Below are 21,746 nucleotides of genomic sequence, written 5' to 3'. Positions count from 1 at the left end.
GGAAGTGAGGCAAGTGGAGTATCTATATACACCTGTGGATGTGTGATGTCTTGTCCAAGGCTTTCACAACCAGAATCACTGTTTTGCTGTGAATTTTCCAGGCTGCATGGCCATGCTCCAGTAGCATTCTCTCTTGATGTTTCACCTGCATATGTGGCCAACATTCTCAGAGGTTTGTTCAGAGGTCTGTTGGAAGTGAGGCAAGTGGAGTATACATATACACCTGTGAAATAATGTCCAGGGTGGAACACCACTCAGAAACTGGAGGACTGCAGATAGCAAACAATCAAGTGCCAATCAACAGGCAAAAAAGCCAGGCTACCTCTAAGCAGATACCCTCGCTGATTGACTTTGTAGCTGAATGGCTACTCAGTGTGACTCAAGCTTGCTAAATTGCAACATTCACACATGTCACAACCAGAATAACTGTTTTGCTGTGAGTTTCCCAGACTGCATGGCCATGCTCCAGTAGCATTCTCTCCTGATGTTTCACCTGCATATGTGGCCAACATTCTCAGAGGTTTGTTCAGAGATCTGTTGGAAGTGAGGCAAGTGGAGTATCTATATACACCTGTGGAATGATGTCCAGGGTGGAACCCCACTCAGAAACTGGAGGACTGCAAATAGCAAGCAATCAAGTGCCAATCAACACCTTCCAAACAGAGGGTGCCTCCAGGCAAAAAAGGCCAGGTTACCTCTATGCAGATACCCTCACTGATTGACTTTGTAACTGCATGGCTACTCAATGTTACTCAAGCTTGCTAAATTGCAACATTCACACTTGCTTTACACAGACAAGGATTCTTCCTCCCTCCTTGGACATTATTCCCAAGGTATGTATATACACCCCACCTGCCTCATGTCGAACGGATTGCTAACAAACCTCTGAGGATGCCCTCAAGCAACGACAGCCAGGCTATGTAAATCCTCTCACTGATTGACTCTGCAGCTTCATGTCTACTCAATGCCAATTGAGCTTGCTAATTGCAACATTCACACTTCCTTTACACCAGTGGTCCCCAACCTATGTCTGACCAGAGACCGCTCTCCAACATTAGTACCGAAAGGGTTACGCATCAGTTTTTGGTCAACTTTAGATTTGGTTTGGTTATCTGGAGTGCTGATTGAGAAAATTGCATTGGGTAGACCACAGCAGCTCTTGTTCCTGATACAGAACATGTGCCATCTGCTTGCCCAAGAAAACAATATTTAATAATTAGAGCCATGGACCTTATTTTAGGTCTCATAGCCCACCGGTGGGCCATGTCAATCAGTGAGGGTATTTGCATAGAGGTAGCCTGGCCTTTTTTGCCTGGAAGCACCCTCTGTTTGGGAGGTGTTGATTGGCACTTGATTGAGAACCACTGCTTTACACAGACAAGGGTTCTGTGTATATATACAGATCTATCTATCTATCTATCTATCTATCTATCTATCTATCTGTATATATCAAGGGTGGGATATATACAGGTATACACACACACACTGTACTTGCTCCACAGATTGTTATCTATCTCTATCTATCTATCTATCTATCTATCTGCATAAACTGACATACATACATACATACAGATATAGATATATATACACACACTCCACTTGCTTCACCGGCAACAGAATCCCACTGGAGCATTGCAGCGCACCCAAATACCTGGGAGTCACTCTGGACTGTGCTCTGATCTTCAAGAAGCACTGCCTGAACATCAAGCAAAAAGTGGGCGCTAGAAACAACATCATACGCAAGCTGACTGGCACAACCTGGGGATCACAACCGGACACAGTGAAGACATCTGCCCTTGCGCTGTGCTACTCTGCTGCTGAGTACGCATGCCCAGTGTGGAACACATCTCGCCACGCTAAAAGAGTGGATGTGGCTCTTAATGAGACATGCCGCATTATCACGGGGTGTCTGCGCCCTACACCACTGGAGACATTACACTGCTTAGCCGGTATTGCACCACCTGACATCTGCCGGGAAGGAGCAGCCAATAGTGAAAGGACCAAGGCAGAGACATCTCCAGCTCATCCTGTTTGGGTATCAGCCAGCACGTCAACGACTTAAATCAAGACATAGTTTTCTTAGATCTACAGAGACGCTCGCTGGAACGCCCCAGCAAGCGAGAGTCCAAAAGTGGCAGGCTCAAACCCAGCACCTCAACCAATGGCTGATACCAGATGAGAGACTCCCCCCTGGGCACACAGAAGACTGGGCGACTTGGAAGGCGCTGAACAGACTTCACTCTGGCACCACAAGATGCAGAGCCAACCTCAAGAAATGGGGCCACAAAGTGGAATCCATGACATAGAATCACAGAATCATAGAATCCAAGAGTTGGAAGAGACCTCCTGGGCCATCATCCAGTCCAACCCATTCTGCCAAGAAGCAGGAATATTGCATTCAAATCACCCCTGACAGATGGCCATCCAGCCTCTGCTTAAAAGCTTCCAAAGAAGGAGCCTCCACCACACTCCGGGGCAGAGAGTTCCACTGCTGAACGGTTCTCACAGTCAGGAAGTTCTTCCTCATGTTCAGATGGAATCTCCTCTCTTGTAGTTTGAAGCCATTGTTCCATTGCGTCCTAGTCTCCAGGGAAGCAGTAAACAAGCTTGCTCCCTCCTCCCCCCTGTGGCTTCCTCTCACATATTTATACATGGCTATCCTATCTCCTCTCAGCCTTCTCTTCTTCAGGCTAAACATGCCCAGCTCCTTAAGCCGCTCCTCATAGGGCTTGTTCTCCAGACCCTGGATCATTTTAGTCGCCCTCCTCTGGACACTTTCCAGCTTGTCAATATCTCTCTTGAATTGTGGTGCCCAGAATTGGACACAATATTCCAGGTAAAGTGGTCTAACCAAAGCGGAATAGAGCATGGGGAGCAGGACTTCCCTGGACCTAGGCACTATGCTCCTCTTGATGCAGGCCAAAATCCCATTGGCATTTTTTGCCGCCACATCACATTGTTGGCTCATGTTTAACTTGTTGTCCACGAGGACTCCAAGATCTTTTTCACACGTACTGCTCTCGAGCCAGGCGTCTCCCATGCGAGTGCGGAGAGGAGCAAACCACTGACCACCTGCTGCAATGCACCCTGAGCCCTGCCACATGATGCACAAGGGAGGGCCTCCTTGTGGCAACACCAGAGGCACTCCAAGGGGACAGAGACTGGTCAAAGGACATTTAATCCACTACCAAGCTTGCAAATTTTGTATTTTGTCTGTTTGTTAAATTTTTGTTTAAAATATAATACAATTTATTGTCGAAGGCTTTTATGGCTGGAATCACTGGGTTGTTGTAGGTTTTTCGGGCTCTATGGCCATGTTCTAGAGGCATTCTCTCCTGATGTTTCACCTGCATCTACGCCAAGCATCCTCAGAGGTAGTGAGGTCTGTTGAAACTAGGAAAAAGGGTTTATATATCTGTGGAATGACCAGGGTGGGACAAAGGACTCTTGTCTGCTGGAGCTAGGGGTGAATGTTTCAACTGACCACCTTGATTAGCATATAACGGCCTGACAGTGCCTGGGGCCATCTTTTGTTGAGAGGTGATTAGATGTCCCAGATTGTTTCCTCTCTGGGTTGTTGTAGGTTTTTTCAGGCTATATGGCCATGTTCTAGAGGCACTCTCTCCTGACGTTTTGCCTGCATCTATGGCAAGCATTCTCAGAGGTAGTGAGGTCTGTTGGAAGTAGGAAAAGGGGTTTATATATCTGTGGAATAATGACCAGGGTGGGACAAAGGACTCTTGTCTGCTGGAGCTAGGTGGGAATGTTTCAACTGACCACCTTGATTAGCATACAATGGCCTGACAGTGCCTGGGGCAATCTTTTGTTGAGAGGTGATTAGATGTCCCAGATTGTTTTCTCTCTGGGTTGTTGTAGGTTTCTTTGGGCTGTATAGCAATGGCCTAGAGGCATTCTCTCCTGACGTTTCGCCTGCATCTATGGCAAGCATCCTCAGAGGTAGCGAGGTCTGTTGGAACTATATATCTGTGGAATTATGTCCAGGGTGGGACAAAGGACTCTTGCCTGCTGGAACTAGGTGTGAATGTTTCAACTGACCACCTCGATTAGCATATAATGACCTGACAGTGCCTGGGGCAATCTTTTGTTGAGAGGTGATTGGATGTCCCAGATTGTTTCCTCTCTGGGTTGTTGTAGGGAGGACCTTTTTAGAGTAACACCAGAGGTACTCCAAGTGGCCAGACACTGGTCAAAGGACATTTAATCAAATGTCAATTTTGCAAACTTTGTATTTTTTTTAAAAAAAATGCAATACAACTGTTTAGTTCGCTCCTGACACGATAAATAAAATAAATACGCGCAAAAGCCCCTCTGGATGTGCTTCCCTGAGCCACAGCTGCAGGCGGAACGCCAAGGAGTGAATGCAGCTGAGCCTCTTGGCCCTGCAGCCGAGGGCGGCGACCTTTGGCTCAGGTGAGCCCCCTCCCCTTCCCAGGTGCGGAGGGGCCAGGAGGCGGTGCCCACCCGCTAATTGGGCGGCCGGGGGGAGGTCCCGGCGAATGGGAGCCCGGGGGCGGGGCGGAGGGGCGTGGCAGGGGAGCCTTGATAAGCCCCCTCCCCTGGCCAGCCCCCTCCCCTCCGCCTCCTCCCTCCTGGTCTCCCGGCGATGTGGCCGCAGTTCGCCCCCCTGCGCCTCCCCCTGCGCCGCCGGCTCCAGACGGCCGCCGTCCTCCAATGGGTCTTCTCCTTCCTGGCCCTCGGTGAGTGAGTGCCCCCCACCCAAGGCTCAGGGTGCCCCCCTCCACACGCAGGGGGAAAGGCTGGGCGAGACCAGGACCCCTCTATTACTATTATTACTATTACTATTATTATTTATTTATTTTATTATTATTTATTTTATTATTATTATATTATTATTATTTTATATTATTAATATTATTTGTTTATTATTATTTTATCTATATTTATATGTTATTATATTATTATTTTATATTATTATTATTATTTATTTATTTACTAGCAGTGCCCACCACGCGTTGCTGTGACCAACCGCCCCTCCCTCTTTCTTTCCTTCTTTCCCTCCTTCCTTTGCTCCCTCTTTCCTTCCCTTTTTTTCTTTCCTTCTCTACCTTTCCTTCCTTCCCCCTCTTTCTTTATCTCTTTTTTCTCTCATTTCTTCATTCCCAACTTCCTTCGTTTTTTGCTTCTATCCTTCCTTCTCTCTCTCCTTCCCTCCCTCTTTCTTTCCTTCTTTCCCTCCTTCCTTCGCTCCCTCTTTTCTTCCCTTTTTTCTTACTTTCTCTCCTTCCTTCCTTCTCTACCTTTCCTTCCTTCTTTTCTTCTTCTTTCCCTCCTTCCGTCCTTCCATCCTTCGCTTTTTGCTTCCATCCTTCCTTCTCTTTCCTTCCTTCCCCTTTTCTTTCCTTCTTTCCCTCCTTCCTTTGCTCCCTCTATCCTTCCCTTTTTTTCTTCTCTTCTTCCTTCTCCCTCTTTCTTAATCTCTTTTTTCTCTCATTTCTTCCTTCCCTACTTCCTTCCTTCGTTTTTTGCTTCCATCCTTTCTTCTCTCTTTCCTTCCTTCCCCTTTTCTCTCCTTCTTCCCCTCCTTTCTTAGCTCCCTCTTTCCTTTTCCCCCCTTTTTCTTTCTTTCTCTCCTTCCTCCCTTCTCTACCTTTCCTTTCTTCCCCCTTTTCTTTATCTTCTTCTTTCTCTCATTTCTTCCTTCCCTACTTCCTTCTTTTGTTTTTTGCTTCCATCCTTTCTTCTCTCTTTCCTTCCTTCCCCTTTTCTCTCCTTCTTCCCCTCCTTTCTTAGCTCCCTCTTTCCTTTTCCCCCCTTTTTCTTTCTTTCTCTCCTTCCTCCCTTCTCTACCTTTCCTTTCTTCCCCCTTTTCTTTATCTTCTTCTTTCTCTCATTTCTTCCTTCCCTACTTCCTTCTTTTGTTTTTTGCTTCCATCCTTTCTTCTCTCTTTCCTTCCCTCCCCTTTTCTCTCCTTCTTCCCCTCCTTTCTTAGCTCCCTCTTTCCTTCTTTCCCCTTTTTCTTTCTTTCTCTCCTTCCTCCCTTCTCTACCTTTCCTTTCTTCCCCCTTTTCTTTATCTTCTTCTTTCTCTCATTTCTTCCTTCCCTACTTCCTTCCTTCCTTCCTTCATTCCTTCCTTCCTTCCTTCACTTTTTGCTTCCATCCTTCCCTCCCTCTTTCTTTCCTTCTCTCCTTCCTTCCTTCTCTACCATTCCTTTCTTCCCCCTTTTCTTCTTCTTTCTCTCATTTCTTCCTTTCCTCCTTCCTTCCTTCCTTCCTTCCTTTGCTTCATTATCTCAGACACCTGATGCAGGCCTCACTTCAGGGTCTCATTCTCCTCCTGCTTCAAAACAGTATATTTTCTGTGATAGCAGCATTTCTCAACCTGGGGGTCGGGACCCCTGGGGGAGTCGCAAGGGGGTGTCAGAGGGGTCGACAAAGACCACCAGAAAACACAGTATTTTCCATTGTTCTTGGGGTTCTGTGTGGGAAGTTTGGCCCAATTCTATCATTGGTGGGATACAGAGTGCTCTTTGATTGTAGGTGAACTATAAATCCCAGCAACTACAACTCCCAAATGCCAAGGTCTATTTTCCCCAAACACCACAAACATTCATATTCAAGCATATTGAGTATTCATGCCAAGTTTGGTCTGGGTCCGTGATTGTTTGAGTCCACAGTGGTCTCTGGATGTAAGTGAACTACAACTCCTAAACTCAGTTTCAGTGCCCACCAAACCCTTCCAGTATTTTCATCATCATCATGATCATTAAATTACTTATTAATCGCCCTCCATCCAAGATGCTCTAGGCGATTTACAAGCTAAAATTGTAAAGGATAAAAATACATACATACAGATATTGATAAAATTAACAAAGATCAAAAATTGGTCAATTGAGTTCTGTGTGCCAAGTTTGGCCCAGATCCATCATTGTTTGAGTCCACAGTGCTCTCTGGATGTAGGTGAACTACAACTCCCAAACTCAAGGTCAATGCCCACCAAATCCTTCAAGTCATGGGAGTTCTGTGTGCCAAGTTTGGTTCAATTCCATCCTTGGTGGAGTTCAGAATGCTCTTTGGTTGTAGGAGAACTATAAATCCCAGCAAGGACAACTCCCAAATGTCAAGGTCTATTTCCCCCAAACTCCATCTGTGTTCATATTTGGGCGTATTAAGTGTTTGCGCCAAGTTTAGTCCAGATCCATCATTGTTTGAGTCCACAGTGTTCTCTGGATGTAGGTGAACTACAACTCCCGAATTCAAGCTCAATGCCCACCAAATCCTTCAAGTCAGGGGAGTTCTGTGTGCCAAGTTTGGTTCAATTCCATCACTGGAGGAGTTCAGAATGCTCTTTGATTGTAGGAGAACTATAAATCCCAGCAACTACAACTCCCAAATGTCAAGGTCTATTTCCCCCAAACTCCACCTGTGTTCACATTTGGGCATTTTGAGTATTTGTGTAGAGTTTGGTCCAGATCCATCATTGTTTGAGTCCACGGTGATCTCTGGATGTAGGTGAACTACAACTCCAAGACTCAAGGTCAATGCCCATCAAACCCTTCCAGTATTTTCTCTTGGTCATGGGAGTTCTGTGTGCCAAGTTTGGTTCAATTCCATCATTGGAGGAGTTCAGAATGCTCTTTGATTGTAGGTGAACTATAAGTCCCAGCAATCACATCTCCCAAATGACAAAATTAATCCCCCCACAACCCCACCAGTATTCAAATGTGGGCGTATTGGGTATTTGTGCCAAATTTGGTCCCGTGAATGAAAATACATCTTGCCTATCAGATATTTACATGACGATTCAGCACAGTAGCAAAATGACAGTTATGAAGTAGCAACGAAAATAAATTGATGGTTGGGGGTCACCACCACATGAGGAACTGTATTAAGGGGTCGCGGCATTAGCAAGGTTGAGGAACACTGTGTTATAGCAAATCCTTTCCCCATTCCTCCCTCTGCTCATAGAATCATAGAATCAAAGAGTTGGAAGAGACCTCATGGGCCATCCAGTCCCACCCCATTCTGCCAAGAAGCAGGAATATTGCATTCAAATCACCCCTGACAGATGGACATCCAGCCTCTGCTTAAAAGCTTCCAAAGAAGGAGCCTCCACCACACTCCGGGGCAGAGAGTTCCACTGCTGAACGGCTCTCCCAGTCAGGAAGTTCTTCCTCATGTTCAGATGGAATCTCCTCTCTTGTAGTTTGAAGCCATTGTTCCATTGCGTCCTAGTCTCCAGGGAAGCAGAGAACAAGTTTGCTCCCTCCTCCTCCCTGTGGCTTCCTCTCACATATGTATACATGGCTCTCATCATATCTCCTCTCAGCCTTCTCTTCTTCAGGCTAAACCTGCCCAGCTCCTTCAGCCGCTCCTCATAGGGCTTGTTCTCCAGACCCTTGATCATTTTAGTCACCCTCCTCTGGACACATTCCAGCTTGTCAATATCTCTCTTGAATTGTGGTGCCCAGAATTGGACACAATATTCCACAATATGCTGACCTTCTTCTCTTCTCTCTCCCCCCAGCGCAATGCTGCCTGCTGCTTTTTGGGGTGCTGCTGGTGGGCGAGGGCTGGGCGTTGGCCGCGCTCTATGCCGCCTGGCTCTACCTGGACTGGGAGACCCCCGCCCGCGGTGGGCGCCGCTCTGCCTGGGTCCGCCGGTGGGCCGTCTGGAGGCACTTCCGGGACTACTTCCCCATCACGGTCAGTAGGCGGGGACTTCTTGGGGGGTGTCTTTTTCAGGAGGGTGGGGCTGCCCTTTGGGATCAGAGAGACACCCCAGGGACCCCTCTCGGCCCTGGACCCTGCCCCTTGCACCCTTCTTAAATTATTATTATCATCATAATTTATTTTTTCATATTATAATTATTTTTGAATTATCTGAATATTATCATTTTTGGGTTGTTGTAGGTTTTTTGGTCTAGAGGCATTCTCTCCTGACATTTTGCCTGCATCTAGGGCAAGCATCCTCAGAGGTAGTTGAGGGGTCACAACAGAGGGAAAACAATCAGGGACATCTAATCACCTCTCAACAAAAGATTGCCCCAGGCACTGCCAGGGCATCACATGCTAATCAAGATGCCCAGTTGAAACATTCACACTTAGCTCCAGCAGACAAGAGTTCTTTGTCCCACCCTGGTCATTCCACAGATATATAAACCCTTTTCCCCAGCTCCAACAGACCTCACTCCCTCTGAGGATGCTTGCCATAGATGCAGGCGAAACGTCAGGAGAGAATGCCTCTAGAACATGGCCATGTAGCCCGAAAAAACCTACAACAACCCAGTGATTCCGGCCGTGAAAGCCTTCGACAATGCATTATCATTTTAAATTTTTCATTATTTTTCATTATTTTAATTTCAATTATCATGTGGTAGTTCAATCCCATGCAATTATACTTGATTTTACACAATTATATTTTGTTGTGTTATGTCATATTTTATTCCAGTGTTACCATATTTAATTTTTCATTCTTATATTTTATTATTATCCTGTTATATTATTATTTTCATATTATGTTATTTTAATGTTTTATCATTATACTAGCCGTCCCCTGCCACGCATTGCTGTGGCCCACATAGGGTTTCTGTGTGGGAGATTTGGCCCAATTCTATCATTGGTGGTGTTCAGAATGCTCTGTGATTGTTAAATGAACTATAAATCCCAGCAACTACAACTCCCAAATGCCAATATTCTATTTTCCCCAAACTCCACCAGTGTTCACATTTGGGCATATTGAGTATTCCTGTAGAGTTTGGTCCAGATCCATCACTGTTTGAGTCCACAGTGCTCTCTGGATGTAGGTGAACTACAACTCCCAAACTCAAGGTCAATGCCCACCAAACCCTTCCAGTGTGTTCTGTTGGTCATGGAAGTCCTGTATGCCATGTTTGGTTCAGTTCCATTGTTGGTGGGGTTCAGAATGCTCTTTGCTTGTAGGCGAACTATAAATCCCAGCAACTACAACTCCCAAATGACAAACTCAATTCTTTTGAGTGAAGGACATACATTGGGTTGTTAGGTGTCCAAATCTGGTGTCAATTCCCCCAGTGGTTTTGAGTTCTGTTAATCCCACAAACTGTACTATAAATCCCAGCAACTACAACCCCCAAATGACAAAATCAATTTTTTGTGTGAAGGATGTACATTGGACTGTTAGGTGTCTTGTGTCCAAATTTGGTGTCAATTCGTCCAGTGGTTTTTGAGTTCTGTTAATCCCACAAACAAACATGACATTTTTATTTATATAGATTGTATTATTTTATCGTCATGTTATATTTCATTATTTCCACATTATATCATTTTAATGTTTTATTATTTTATCATGGCAGGTTTTATCCCAGTGTTACCATATTTTATCCCAGTGTTACCATATTTAATTTGGCATTCTTATATTTTATTATCATATTATAAGGTTCTTGTGGGTCCTCACAACCTCTAATTATTTGAATTATCTGAATATTATCATTTTTGGGTTGTTGTAGGTTTTTCCGGGCTATATGGCCATGGTCTAGAGGCATTCTCTCCTGACGTTTTGCCTGCATCTATGGCAAGCATCCTCCGAGGTAGTGAGGGGTCACAACAGAGGGAAAACAATCAGGGACATCTAATCAGCTCTCAACAAAAGATTGCCCCAGGCACTGCCAGGCCTTCAAATGCTAATCAAGATGCCCAGTTGAAACATTCACACTTAGCTCCAGCAGACAAGAGTTCTTTGTCCCACCCCGGCCATTCCACAGATATATAAACCAATTGTCCTAATTCCAACAGACCTCACACCTCTGAGGATGCTTGCCATAGATGCAGGCGAAACGTCAGGAGAAATGTGTCTAGAACATGGCTCTATAGCCCGAAAAAACCCACAAGAACCTAGTGATTCCAGCCATGAAAGCCTTCGACAATATCATATTATAGTTTACTATTCTCATGTTACATTTCCTTCCAATGCTCCTTCCCCATCCCAATCAGAGGCTGGGGTCTCTGTGGGGGGGGGCTCTCATCCTTTTGCCCCCCCCCCGAGGGAGCCCCCCCCTGCCCACTGACCCCAATTCCCCCCTTTTCTCCCCCTTCCCAGCTGGTGCGGACGGCAGACCTGGACCCGCGGCGCAACTACCTCTTTGGCTTCCACCCGCACGGGGTCCTGGTGGCGGGGGCCTTTGGGAACTTCTGCACGGAGGCCACGGGCTTCTCGGAGCTCTTCCCGGGACTCACGCCACACCTCCTGATGCTGCCCTTCTGGTTCAAGGTGCCCTTCTTCCGTGACTACATCATGAGCGGAGGTGAGAGCAATGCCAAGAGGGAAGGAGGGAGGGGTCCTGGAGGGAGACCCCCACTCTCTCACAGGCCACCTTCTTCTAACCCAATGTTTCTCAACCTAGGGTTTATTTACTGTGCTTATAGACCGCTGTTCTCAGCCCAGGGGCGACTCACAGCGGTGTACAACATATAGAGAATATTTATTTATTATTTATTTATTTACTGTCCTTGTATACCGCCGTTTCTCAGCCTAACTGGCGACTCAACGCAGTTTACAACAGAATATACAGAACACAGTATACAATTAAAACTGTAAAAAACATAATACACAATATTTCACATAAATCACAATCCAATACATCTCCTAACTAAAATCGTGGTCCAATTGCATCATCCATATTACCAATCCGTAGTCGACACATTCATTGCACCGAATTAGCCAAATGCCTGCTTGAACATCCAAGTTTTTAGTCTTCTTCGGAATACCATCAGCGAGGAGGCTGATCTTACCTCCATGGGAAGGGCGTTCCATAGCCGCGGGGCCACCACAGAAAAGGCCCTGTCTCTCATCCCCGCCAGCCGCACCTGTGAAGCAGGCGGGATAGAGAGCAAGGCCTCCCCAGAAGATCTTAGGGTCCTGGTGGGTTCATAGGCAGAGATACATTCGGATAGGTAAGTTGGGCCAGAACCGTTTAGGGCTTTAAAGGCCAACGCCAGCACTTTGAATTGAGCCCGGTAGCAGATCGGCAGCCAGTGGAGTTGGCGCAGCAGAGGAGTGGTATGCTCCCTGCGCTCTGCTCCAGTTAGTATCATGGCTGCCGATCGTTGGACTAATTGGAGCTTCCGGGCCGTCTTCAAAGGCAACCCCACGTAGAGAGTGTTGCAGTACTCTAAACGGGATGTAACCAGAGCGTGGACTACCGTGGCCAAGTCAGAATAAGGTGCAATTACAAGACATAATCTAACCACAACTAGCAATATCAAAACATCATCAACAACAATCACAATATCAACAATACAAATACAAAAAAGTCATTCGCGTCGTCTCATCGTTAAGCCACAATCCAATATCGTTTTCCATTGTTCCATTCCTATCGTCATTGCCAATTATTGCACTTCTTGTTCAAACGCCTTCTCGAACAGCCACGTCTTGCGGAATGTCATAAGGGAGGGCGCCAGTCTGATGTCTACGGGAAGGGTGTTCCACAGCCGAGGAGCCACCACCGAGAAGGCCCTCGGTTGGGACCCCTGGGTCGCAACGGGGTGTCAGAGGGGTCGCCAAAGACTATCAGAAAGCACAATATTTTCTGTTGGTCATGGGTGACCTGTGTGGGAAGTTTCACCCAATTCTATCATTGATGGGGTATAGAAGATTTTTTGTTTGTATGTGAGCTAGAAATCCCAGCAACCACAACTTCCAAATGTCAAGGTCTGTTTTCCCCAAACTCCACCAGTGTTCACATTTGGGCATATTGAGTATTGGTGTGGGAAGAGGGAGCAAGCTTGTTTTCTGCTTCCCTGGAGACTAGGACGCAATGGAACAATGGCTTCAAACTACAAGAGAGGAGATTCCATCTGAACACGAGGAAGAACTTCCTGACTGTGAAAGCCGTTCAGCAGTGGAACTCCCTGCCTTGAGTGTGATGGAGGCTCCTTCTTTGGAGGCTTTTAAACAGAGGCTGGATGGCCATCTGTCAGGGGTGCTTTGAATGCAATATTCCTGCTTCTTGGCAGAATGGGGTTGGACTGGATGATGGCCCAGGAGGTCTCTTCCAACTCTAGGATTCTAGGATTCTATGACTGTGAGAGCCGTTCAGCAGTGGAACTCTCTGCATTGGAGTGTGGTGGAGGCTCCTTCCTTGGAGGCTTTTAAACAGAGGCTGGATGGCCATCTGTCAGGGGTGATTTGAATGCGTTTTTCCTGCTTCTTGGCAGAATGGGGTTGGACTGGATGATGGCCCAGGAGGTCTCGTCCAACTCTTTGATTCTATGATTCTATGGTGCCAAGTTTGGTCCAGATCCACGATTGCGTGAGTCCACAGCACTCCTCTGGATGTAGGTGAATTACAACTCCAAAACTCAAGGTCAATGCACACCAAATCCTTCCAGTAATTTCTGTTAGTCATGGGAGTTCTGTGTGCCAAGTTTGGTTCAATTCCATTGTTGGTGGAGTTCAGAATGCTCTTTGATTATAGGTTAACTATAAATTCCAGCAAGTACAACTCCCAAATGAGAAAATCAATCCCACCCCAACCCCACATTACGATTCATAACTGTAGCAACATTACAGTTATGAAGTAGCAACGAAAATAATTTTATGGTTGGGGGTCACCATAACATGAGGAACTATAGTAAGGGGTCACGGCATTCAGAAGGTTGAGAACCACTGTTCTAACCCTAACCCTATGAATGTCTCTATGTATCTGTCTGTCCATCTGATTAGCTATCTGACTACCTACCTACCTACCTACCTACTTGACTATCTATGTATCCATCCATATTTCTATGTGTGTGTGTGTGTGTGTGTGTGTATTTAGATATATAGATATATATAGATATATATCCCTCTATCTGTCTGTATCTGAGAGGCTTGAAGCCAGACATCATGCTGAACACACCTGGACTCCAAGGTCTTCCTACGAATTTTGTGAGATTATCTAGTTTGTCTGTTTTGGACTCCCTCCGTTCTCAGGCCTAATCTAGTTTCCTGGGAAAACTTCCCATCTGCCGAAGGACTCTCACTTTCCCCAGTTGCCTGGGAACCAGCACAGGAATCCAAAACATGGATCTCACCTGTCCCATCTGCCTGCAATTCTCTCCGATCACACAAACTCTTCATTTAGAAATCCCTCCTTTCCCTACAAATGCTTCGACGCTTGCTGTGCTACGACACTATCTCTCCATCTGTCTGCCTTTTATTCCTAGTCTTTGCTGGATGTCACCATTTGGCACGTGGTCAAGAGGTGTCAGGCCAAGTGTCCACCCCAGCCCACAGACTCCCGTTCTCTCTCCGCAGGGCTGGTCTCCTCGGACAAGGCCAGTGCCGCCTTCCTCCTGAGCCACGAGGGTGGGGGCCAGGTGGCGGTCATTGCAGTGGGGGGCCCCTCTGAGTCCCTGGAGGCCCGCCCGGGGGCCCTCACCCTCCAAGTCCTCCACCGGAAGGGCTTCATCAAGATGGCGCTCACACACGGGTAAGCGGAGGAGGGGAGGGGGTTCTTGTTGGGGTTCTGACCACCTTGCCTGCCTGTTTTATGGCCCTCTTCCTCTTGGATGATTGACAGAGACTCCTTTTGGGGCATCTCCATGCCGGAGGTGAGGTCACGTAGGCAGAAGAAGATTCCCTTTGATATTCAAAAAGAGGGGAAGACCCTTTTGTTTGAGTTGCTCTTCGCCTTCTTTTTCCTCCCCATGAGGGAAGAAGGCTTCTCTCTATCTCTTCACTAAGAAGAGAGCTGGGGGGAGTCTCCTATTTTACCCAGTTTAGGTTTCTTCCTTCTTGGATTGAGCCTACCTTTACTTCTACCTAAGAGAGCCTGTCACCTGCGTGATGCCTCTTGCACACGTTTTGAAAGGAAACCTACTTTTGAGACCTTTTCTCACGTGGTCTCCTTTTTGGTCTCTGTTATGGGAGTGCCAAAGGAAAGGAATTAGGGGGTGGGTGGGTGGGACTCAATCTCTTGAAGCCCCCTCCCAATGTTGGTCTGCCCATTCTGCTGCGTATTCTTCCTAGGGGAGGCTGACACCTTCATTTTCTTGAAGGGAATTCCAATCCTAACTGGTTTGGTATTTGGCCAGTCAAGGGAGAGATTTCCCAAAATGGGGGTCCTTATGGGGAGGGGGAGGGGAACCCCCTCGAGGGAAAATGGCTTAGTGATGGGAAAAGGGTCACATTCCTTGGATGTGGGATTGGCCTTTGGAAGGGTGTGTTGTGTTGGGGTCAAGTGCCCCTTCTCGCCCCCTGACCTTTCTCTCTCTCCCCCTCACCCCCTCTTTTTCAGGGCGGCGCTGGTGCCGGTCTTCTCCTTCGGGGAGAACGAGCTCTTCCTGCAGGTCTCCAACCCGCGGGGCTCCCTCATCCGCGCAGTGCAGGAGCGGCTCCAGAGGGTCATGGGGCTGGCGCTGCCCCTCTTCCACGCTCGCGGGGTCTTCCAGTACGACTTTGGCCTCCTCCCCTTCCGTAGGCCCATCCACACTGTTGGTGAGTCAGCGAGAGAGTGAAAGAGTGAGCAAGAGTGAGAGTGTATGACCAAGAGGGAGTGAGTGAGCAAGTGAGTGAGAGAGCATGAGTGACAGAGAGTGAGCGAAAGAGTGAGAGGGAGGGAGTGAGAGAACATGAGTGACAGAGAATGAGCGAAAGAGTGAGTGAGAGTGAAAGTGAGCAAGAGAGTGAGAGCGTATGACCAAGAGGGAGTGAGTGAGTGAGAGAACATGAGTGACAGAGAATGAGCGAAAGAGTGAATGAGAGTGAGAGAGCAAAAGTGAGTGAGGCCAAGAGTGTGAGCGAGTAAGAGAACAAGAGAGTGAGCAAAAGTGAGCAAGTGAGAAAGTGAGAGAGTTAAAGCATGAGTGAGTGAGTGTGAATGAGCAAGAGAGTGAGTGAATGAGACTGAGTGTGTCGCAATGGAGTGAGCAAGATGAGGGAGAGTGAGTGAGTAATCAAGCAAGAGAGTGAATGAGTGAGAGTGAGAAAGAGAGTGAGTAAGTGCGAGAGAGCAAGTGAGTGAGCAAGTGATAGGCAGTGAGCAAGAGAGTGAGAGAGCATGAGCGACAGAGAATGAGCGAAAGAGTGAGTGAGAGTGAGAGAGCATGAGTGAGTGAGCAAAGGTGAGTGAGCACAAGAGTGAGTTAGCAAGTAAGAGAGCATGAGAGTGAGTGAGAGAAGCAAAAGAGTGAGCAAGCAAGAAAATGAGAGAGTTAAAGTGAGGACACACTCACTCTCTCACTCACTCTCTTGCTCACTGCCTATCACTTGCTCACTCACTCTCTCACACTTACTCACTCTCTTGCTTGATCACTCTCTCTTACTCCATTGCGACACACTCACACTCATTCACTCACTCTCTTGCTCACTCTCTATTGCTTGCTTGCTCACTCACTCACACTCACTCGTGAGTGAATGAGAGTGAGTGTGTTGCAATGGAGTGAGAGAGTGATCAAGCAAGAGAGTGAGTAAGTGCGAGAGAGTAAGTGAGTGAACAAGTCATAGGCAGTGAGCAAGAGAGAGTGAGCAAGAGTGAGAGTGTATGACCAAGAGGGAGTGAGTGAGCAAGTGAGTGAGAGAGCATGAGTGACAGAGAATGAGCGAAAGAGTGAGTGAGAGTGAGCAAGAGAGTGAGAGCATATGACCAAGAGGGAGGGAGTGAGTGAGCAAGTGAGTGAGAGAACATGAGTGACAAAGAATGAGCGAAAGAGTGAGTGAGAGTGAGGGAGCATGAGCGAGTGAGCAAAAGTGAGTGAGCCCGAGAGTGAGTGCGTGAGCAAGAGCATGAGAGTGGGTGAGAAGCAAAAGTGAGCAAGCGAGAAAGTGAGAGAGTTAAAGCATGAGTGAGCAAGAGAGTAAGTGAATGGGAGTGAGTGTGTTGCAATGGAGTGAGCGAGATGAGTGAGAGTGAGAATGATCAAGAAAGATGGTGAATGAGTGAGTGAGAAAGAGAGTATGTGCGATAGAGTGAGCGAGCAAGTGATAGGCAGTGTGTGAGTGAGTGAGAGAGTGAGTGTGTCCTCACTTCCCCCTCCCCAGAAGGGCTCCCCTGATGGTCAGTGGCCCATAACACTATGTAACCAAATTTGCAAAACTGTTTCTTTCCTGGTTTGAAAAAGTGTGACTTCCTGTTTACTTGTGCAGTCCTTCCTTTGGAAGTAGTAGTTCTACTCCAGAAACTTCATTTTTGTGGCTGCCACAAACAAACAAGGTTGAATTGGTTGAGACTCGATTATGTGATATATTATAATATCTCTCTCTATATAAAATTGTTCTGGCATAATGAGTACCTTAAAAACAAAAGAACCAATGAACGAAATCACTCCAAATTTGGCAACAAAACGTCTCTCAACACAAGGAGTGACCATCACGCAAAAAATTATGATTTTGTCATTTGGGAGTTGTAGTTGCTGGGATTTATAGTTTACCTACAACCAAGGAGCATTCTGAACTCCACCAATGATGAAATTGGGCCAAACTTAGCACAAAGGACTCCCATGACCAACAGAAAACACTAGAAGGGTTTGGTTGGCATTGACCTTGGGAGTTGTAGTTCACCTACATCCAGAGAGCACTGTGGACTCAAACAATGATGGATCTGGACCAAACTTGGCACGGATATTCCATATGCCCAAATATGAACACAGATGGAGTTTGGGGGAAATAGACCTTGACATTTGGGAGTTGTAGTTACTGGGATTTATAGTTCACCTACAATCAAAGAGCATTCTGAACCCCACGAACGACAGAATTGGGGCAAACTTCCCACACAGAACCCACATGACCAAGAGAAAATACTTAAGGCCATCCAATCCAACTTCCTTCATCAGTTCAAGAAAACATAATCAAAGTCCTCCTGACAAAGAGCCATCCAGCCATACATAGAGATAGATAGATATGATTCACACACAGAGAGATATAGTATCCTAGATTTGAAAGGGACCCTTAAAGAAGGACAATGATATGTTGCATGTTCCAGGGTGGGCAAACCAGACACTCTCCACATCCACACTGACAAACACACAGCAAGAAATACTGTTTACTCACAAGCATAATTATATATATTAGAAACCAACACTTTCTCATTACTTTATTTCCAGGATCAACAGACTGAGCTACAGCAACACGTGGCAGGGGACGGCTAGTAATATAATATAATGTGCTGCAGTTAGGAAGTGACATCGATAACCCAAGAACAAAAATTGTGTTACATATTACAATAAGATAATACTATAATATAATGTGCTGCAATTAGGAAATGAGATATATAACACAGGAACACAAATCGTGTTACGTGGTGTATATAGTCAGTGGCTTCCCTGCCATCCCCTTTAAGCCCTCCCCCCCCAACCGCCCCGTTCAACGTGACCCTTGGCCCTCTGCCCCACTCACTGCCCGTCTTGCCAGAGTCCGGCTGATGCAATGCTGCCCTTCCACTCAGTCCTGAGTGTTGCAACCCTCCATTGCTGGGGGAGAGGGGGGTCTTTGGACTTTGCCTTGCAACAACCCCACTCCCACCCCCCTGAGGCTGCTTGGCTGATCTTTCTCCCAAATGTGTGAAGGCCAAGCCATGGGAGAAGTGAGATAGGAGAGAGGAGGGCGGGCTGAAGACCCCCGCCTTGCAGGGAAGTTGGGGAGGGGGACATCTTCTTGTGGAGAGAAAAGCAGGGTATCAATAAAAATAATATGTTGTTGAAGGTTTCACATCCAGATTCACTGGGTTTCTGTGAGTATTTCATGCAGCCTGGCCAATACGTTCCAGCAGCACGCTCTCCTGACATTTCACCCGTATCTGTGGATAATGGCACATCCAGAGGTCTGTTGGCAGCGAGGCAAGTGGAGTGTGTATATATCCATCTGTGGAATAATGTCCAGAGTGGGAGAGAAAACCCTTGTCTGTTTGAAGCAAGCATGGGTGTTGCAATGAGCAAGCTTGAATAGCATGGAGAAGCTGCAAAGTCAACCAGTGAGAGTACTAGGTTGTTACTGCCTGGGGGAATTCTTTGTTGAGAGGTGATTAGCTGTTCCTCAATGTTTCCTGTCTGGAGTTCCCCTGTGCTTGAGTTTTGTTCTTTATTTACTGTTATAATACTTTTAGAGTTTTTGTAATACTGGGAGCCAGATTGTGTTCATTTCCATAGTTTCCTCTTTTCTGTTGAAATTGTCCCCGTGCTGATTGTGGATTTCAGTGGCTTCTCTGTGTACCCTGATGTGGTGGTTGTGAGAGTGGTCCAGCATTTCTGTGTTCTCAAATAATATGCCATGTCTAGGTTGGTAGCCTGGCTGTTGTGCCTTGAGGCATCCTTTGTTTGGGAAGTGTGAACTGGCAGTTTGATTGTTTGGATGCCCCCAGGCAACAACAGCCAGGTGACCTCTATGCAGAGACCCTCATAGAATCCTAGAATCCAAGAGTTGGAAGAGACCTCCTGGGCCATCATCCAGTCCAACCCCATTCAGCCAAGAAGCAGGAATGTTGCATTCAAATCACTCCTGACAGATGGCCATCCAGCCTCTGCTTCAAAGCTTCCAAAGAAGGAGCCTCCACCACACTCCGGGGCAGAGAGTTCCACTGCTGAACGGCTCTCACAGTCAGGAAGTTCTTCCTCATGTTCAGGTGGAATCTCCTCTCTTGTAGTTTGAAGCCATTCCTCCATTGCGTCCTAGTCTCTCTCCAGAGAAGCAGAAAGCAAGCTTGCTCCCTCCTCCTCCTCCCTGTGGCTTCCTCTCACACATTTATACATGGCTATCATATCTCCTCTCAGCCTTCTCTTCTTCAGGCTAAACATGCCCAGCTCCTTAAGCCGCTCCTCATAGGATTTGTCCTCCAGACCCTTGATCATTTGAGTCGCCCTCCTCTGGACACATTCCAGCTTGTCAATATCTCTCTTGAATTGGACACAATATTGGTCACAATATTCCAGGTGTGGTCTCACCAAGGCAGAATGGAGCATGGGGAGCATGACTTCCCTAGATCTAGGCACTAGGCTCCTCTTGATACAGGCCAAAATCCTCACTGATTGACTTTGCAGCTTCAGGGCTACTCAATGCTATTCAAGATTGCTAATAGCAACATTCACACTTGCTTCAAATAGCCACGGGTTCTTTCTCTCACCCTGGATGTTTCAAACATACATACGCTCCACTGGCTTCCTTTCCAAACCTCTGAGGATGCTTGCCACAGATGCAGGTGAAACATCAGGAGAGAATGCTGCAGGAACATGGCCAGACAGGCCGGAAAACTCACAGCAACCCGGTGGTGGTGGTGATGGTGATGGTGATGATGATGATGATGATGATGATGATGATGATGATGATGTTATTATTATTATTATTATTATTATTATTATTATTATTATTATTCCTTTTGGGCAACCCCTACTGTGCTTGGGCCCCTCCCTCTCCTGGCAGCAACCCATCTATCTCAATGACCCCTTCCTCTCTGACCAGCTCCCTGCCTCTCTCTCTCTCTCTTCCTTGCAGTGGGGGCCCCCATCCCGGTGCCCAAGACCCCCCACCCCTCCCGCGAGGCCATTGACGAGCTCCACGCCACTTACCTGCAGAGCCTGGTCCAGCTCTTTGAGGAGCACAAGGCCAAGTACGGCGTGCCGGAGGACAAGCACCTGGTCCTGGTCTAGACCTGGGAAGGAGAAGAGCCACCAGTTGGGATTGGGACCACTTCCTGTTGGAGCCTTTTCCCTTCTTACCTGGCAAGAGGAGGGGTGAGGTTGAGAGACTGACCACAGATGGAGAGCGGCCTGGAAGGGGAGTGCTGGCCCTCCCTCTTTCCTTTGGAAGGCCGTCTTCCTTTCCTTTGCAATGGCGACTTTTTCTCACTGCTATCAAGTGCCTTCGTCCCATGGTCACGGCCACAGGTGTGCAAAAGGGAGGCCATATTGAAGCACCTTCTTGCAGAAAATAAATTGGAAATGGATCACCTCTGCCTTTTGTGTGTCTAAGCAAATGTAGAAACTTCTTTGGGCAAAACTGTGGGAGGAGCAGCAACTGGACTCCTTCCCCACAAAACACACCTGTATGAGTTGCACACCTGAGTATGGCTTCCAGGTCTGGAGCCATAAAAGCGCAGCCTAGAATTGGATATATCTGTGTGTGTTTGTGAATATTGCCTCTCAACAAAAGTTTGCTCCAGGCACTGTCAGGCCATTATATGTTAATCAAGTTGGTCAGTTGAAACATTCACACCTAGCTCCAGCAGACAAGAGTCCTTTGTCCCACCCCGGGCATTCCACAGATGTATTGTCGAAGGCTTTCATGGCTGGAATCACTAGGTTCTTGTGGGTTTTTTTGGGCTATAGGGCCATGTTCTAGAGGCATTTCTCCTGACGTTTCGCTTGCATCTATGGCAAGCATCCTCAGAGTTTGGGCTATTGGGCCATGTTCTAGAGGCATTTCTCCTGACATTTCGCCTGCATCTATGCCCCACCCGAGCCATTCCACAGATATATTCCACAGATGTCCTAATTCCAACAGACCTCACTACCTCTGAGGATGCTTGCCATAGATGCAGGCGAAACGTCAGGAGAGAATGCCTCTAGAACATGGCCATATAGCCCGAAAAAACCCACAAGAACCTAGTGATTCCACAGATATTTAAACCCATTTTCCTAGTTTCCAACAGACTTTACTACCTCTGAGGATGCTTGCCATAGATGCAGGCGAAACGTCAGGAGAGAATGCCTCTAGAACATGGCCATAGAGCCCGAAAAAACCCACAAGAACCTAGTGATTCCACAGATATTTAAACCCTTTTTCCTAGTTCCAACAGACTTTACTACCTCTGAGGATG

General features: G+C 47.0%; 1 protein-coding gene across 1 annotated transcript; it reads left to right on the top strand.

Annotated features, from left to right (window-relative positions):
• The first annotated feature begins 4,592 nt into the window (after positions 1 to 4,592).
• LOC132777463 (2-acylglycerol O-acyltransferase 2-B-like) lies at positions 4,593 to 20,876 on the top strand. Its single transcript, XM_060779774.2, has 6 exons — positions 4,593 to 4,718; positions 8,510 to 8,688; positions 11,060 to 11,264; positions 14,258 to 14,432; positions 15,240 to 15,439; positions 20,423 to 20,876. Exons 1-6 carry the CDS (start codon positions 4,625 to 4,627, stop codon positions 20,575 to 20,577), a joined length of 1,008 nt encoding a protein of 335 aa, XP_060635757.2. The 5' UTR covers positions 4,593 to 4,624; the 3' UTR covers positions 20,578 to 20,876.
• Positions 20,877 to 21,746: the final 870 nt, after the last annotated feature.

The sequence above is a fragment of the Anolis sagrei genome, chromosome 6, assembly GCF_037176765.1.
Source record: "Anolis sagrei isolate rAnoSag1 chromosome 6, rAnoSag1.mat, whole genome shotgun sequence".
NCBI lineage: Eukaryota > Metazoa > Chordata > Lepidosauria > Squamata > Dactyloidae > Anolis > Anolis sagrei.
Note: the sequence above shows the minus strand (reverse complement) of the source record. Positions and strands in the feature narration are given on the sequence as shown.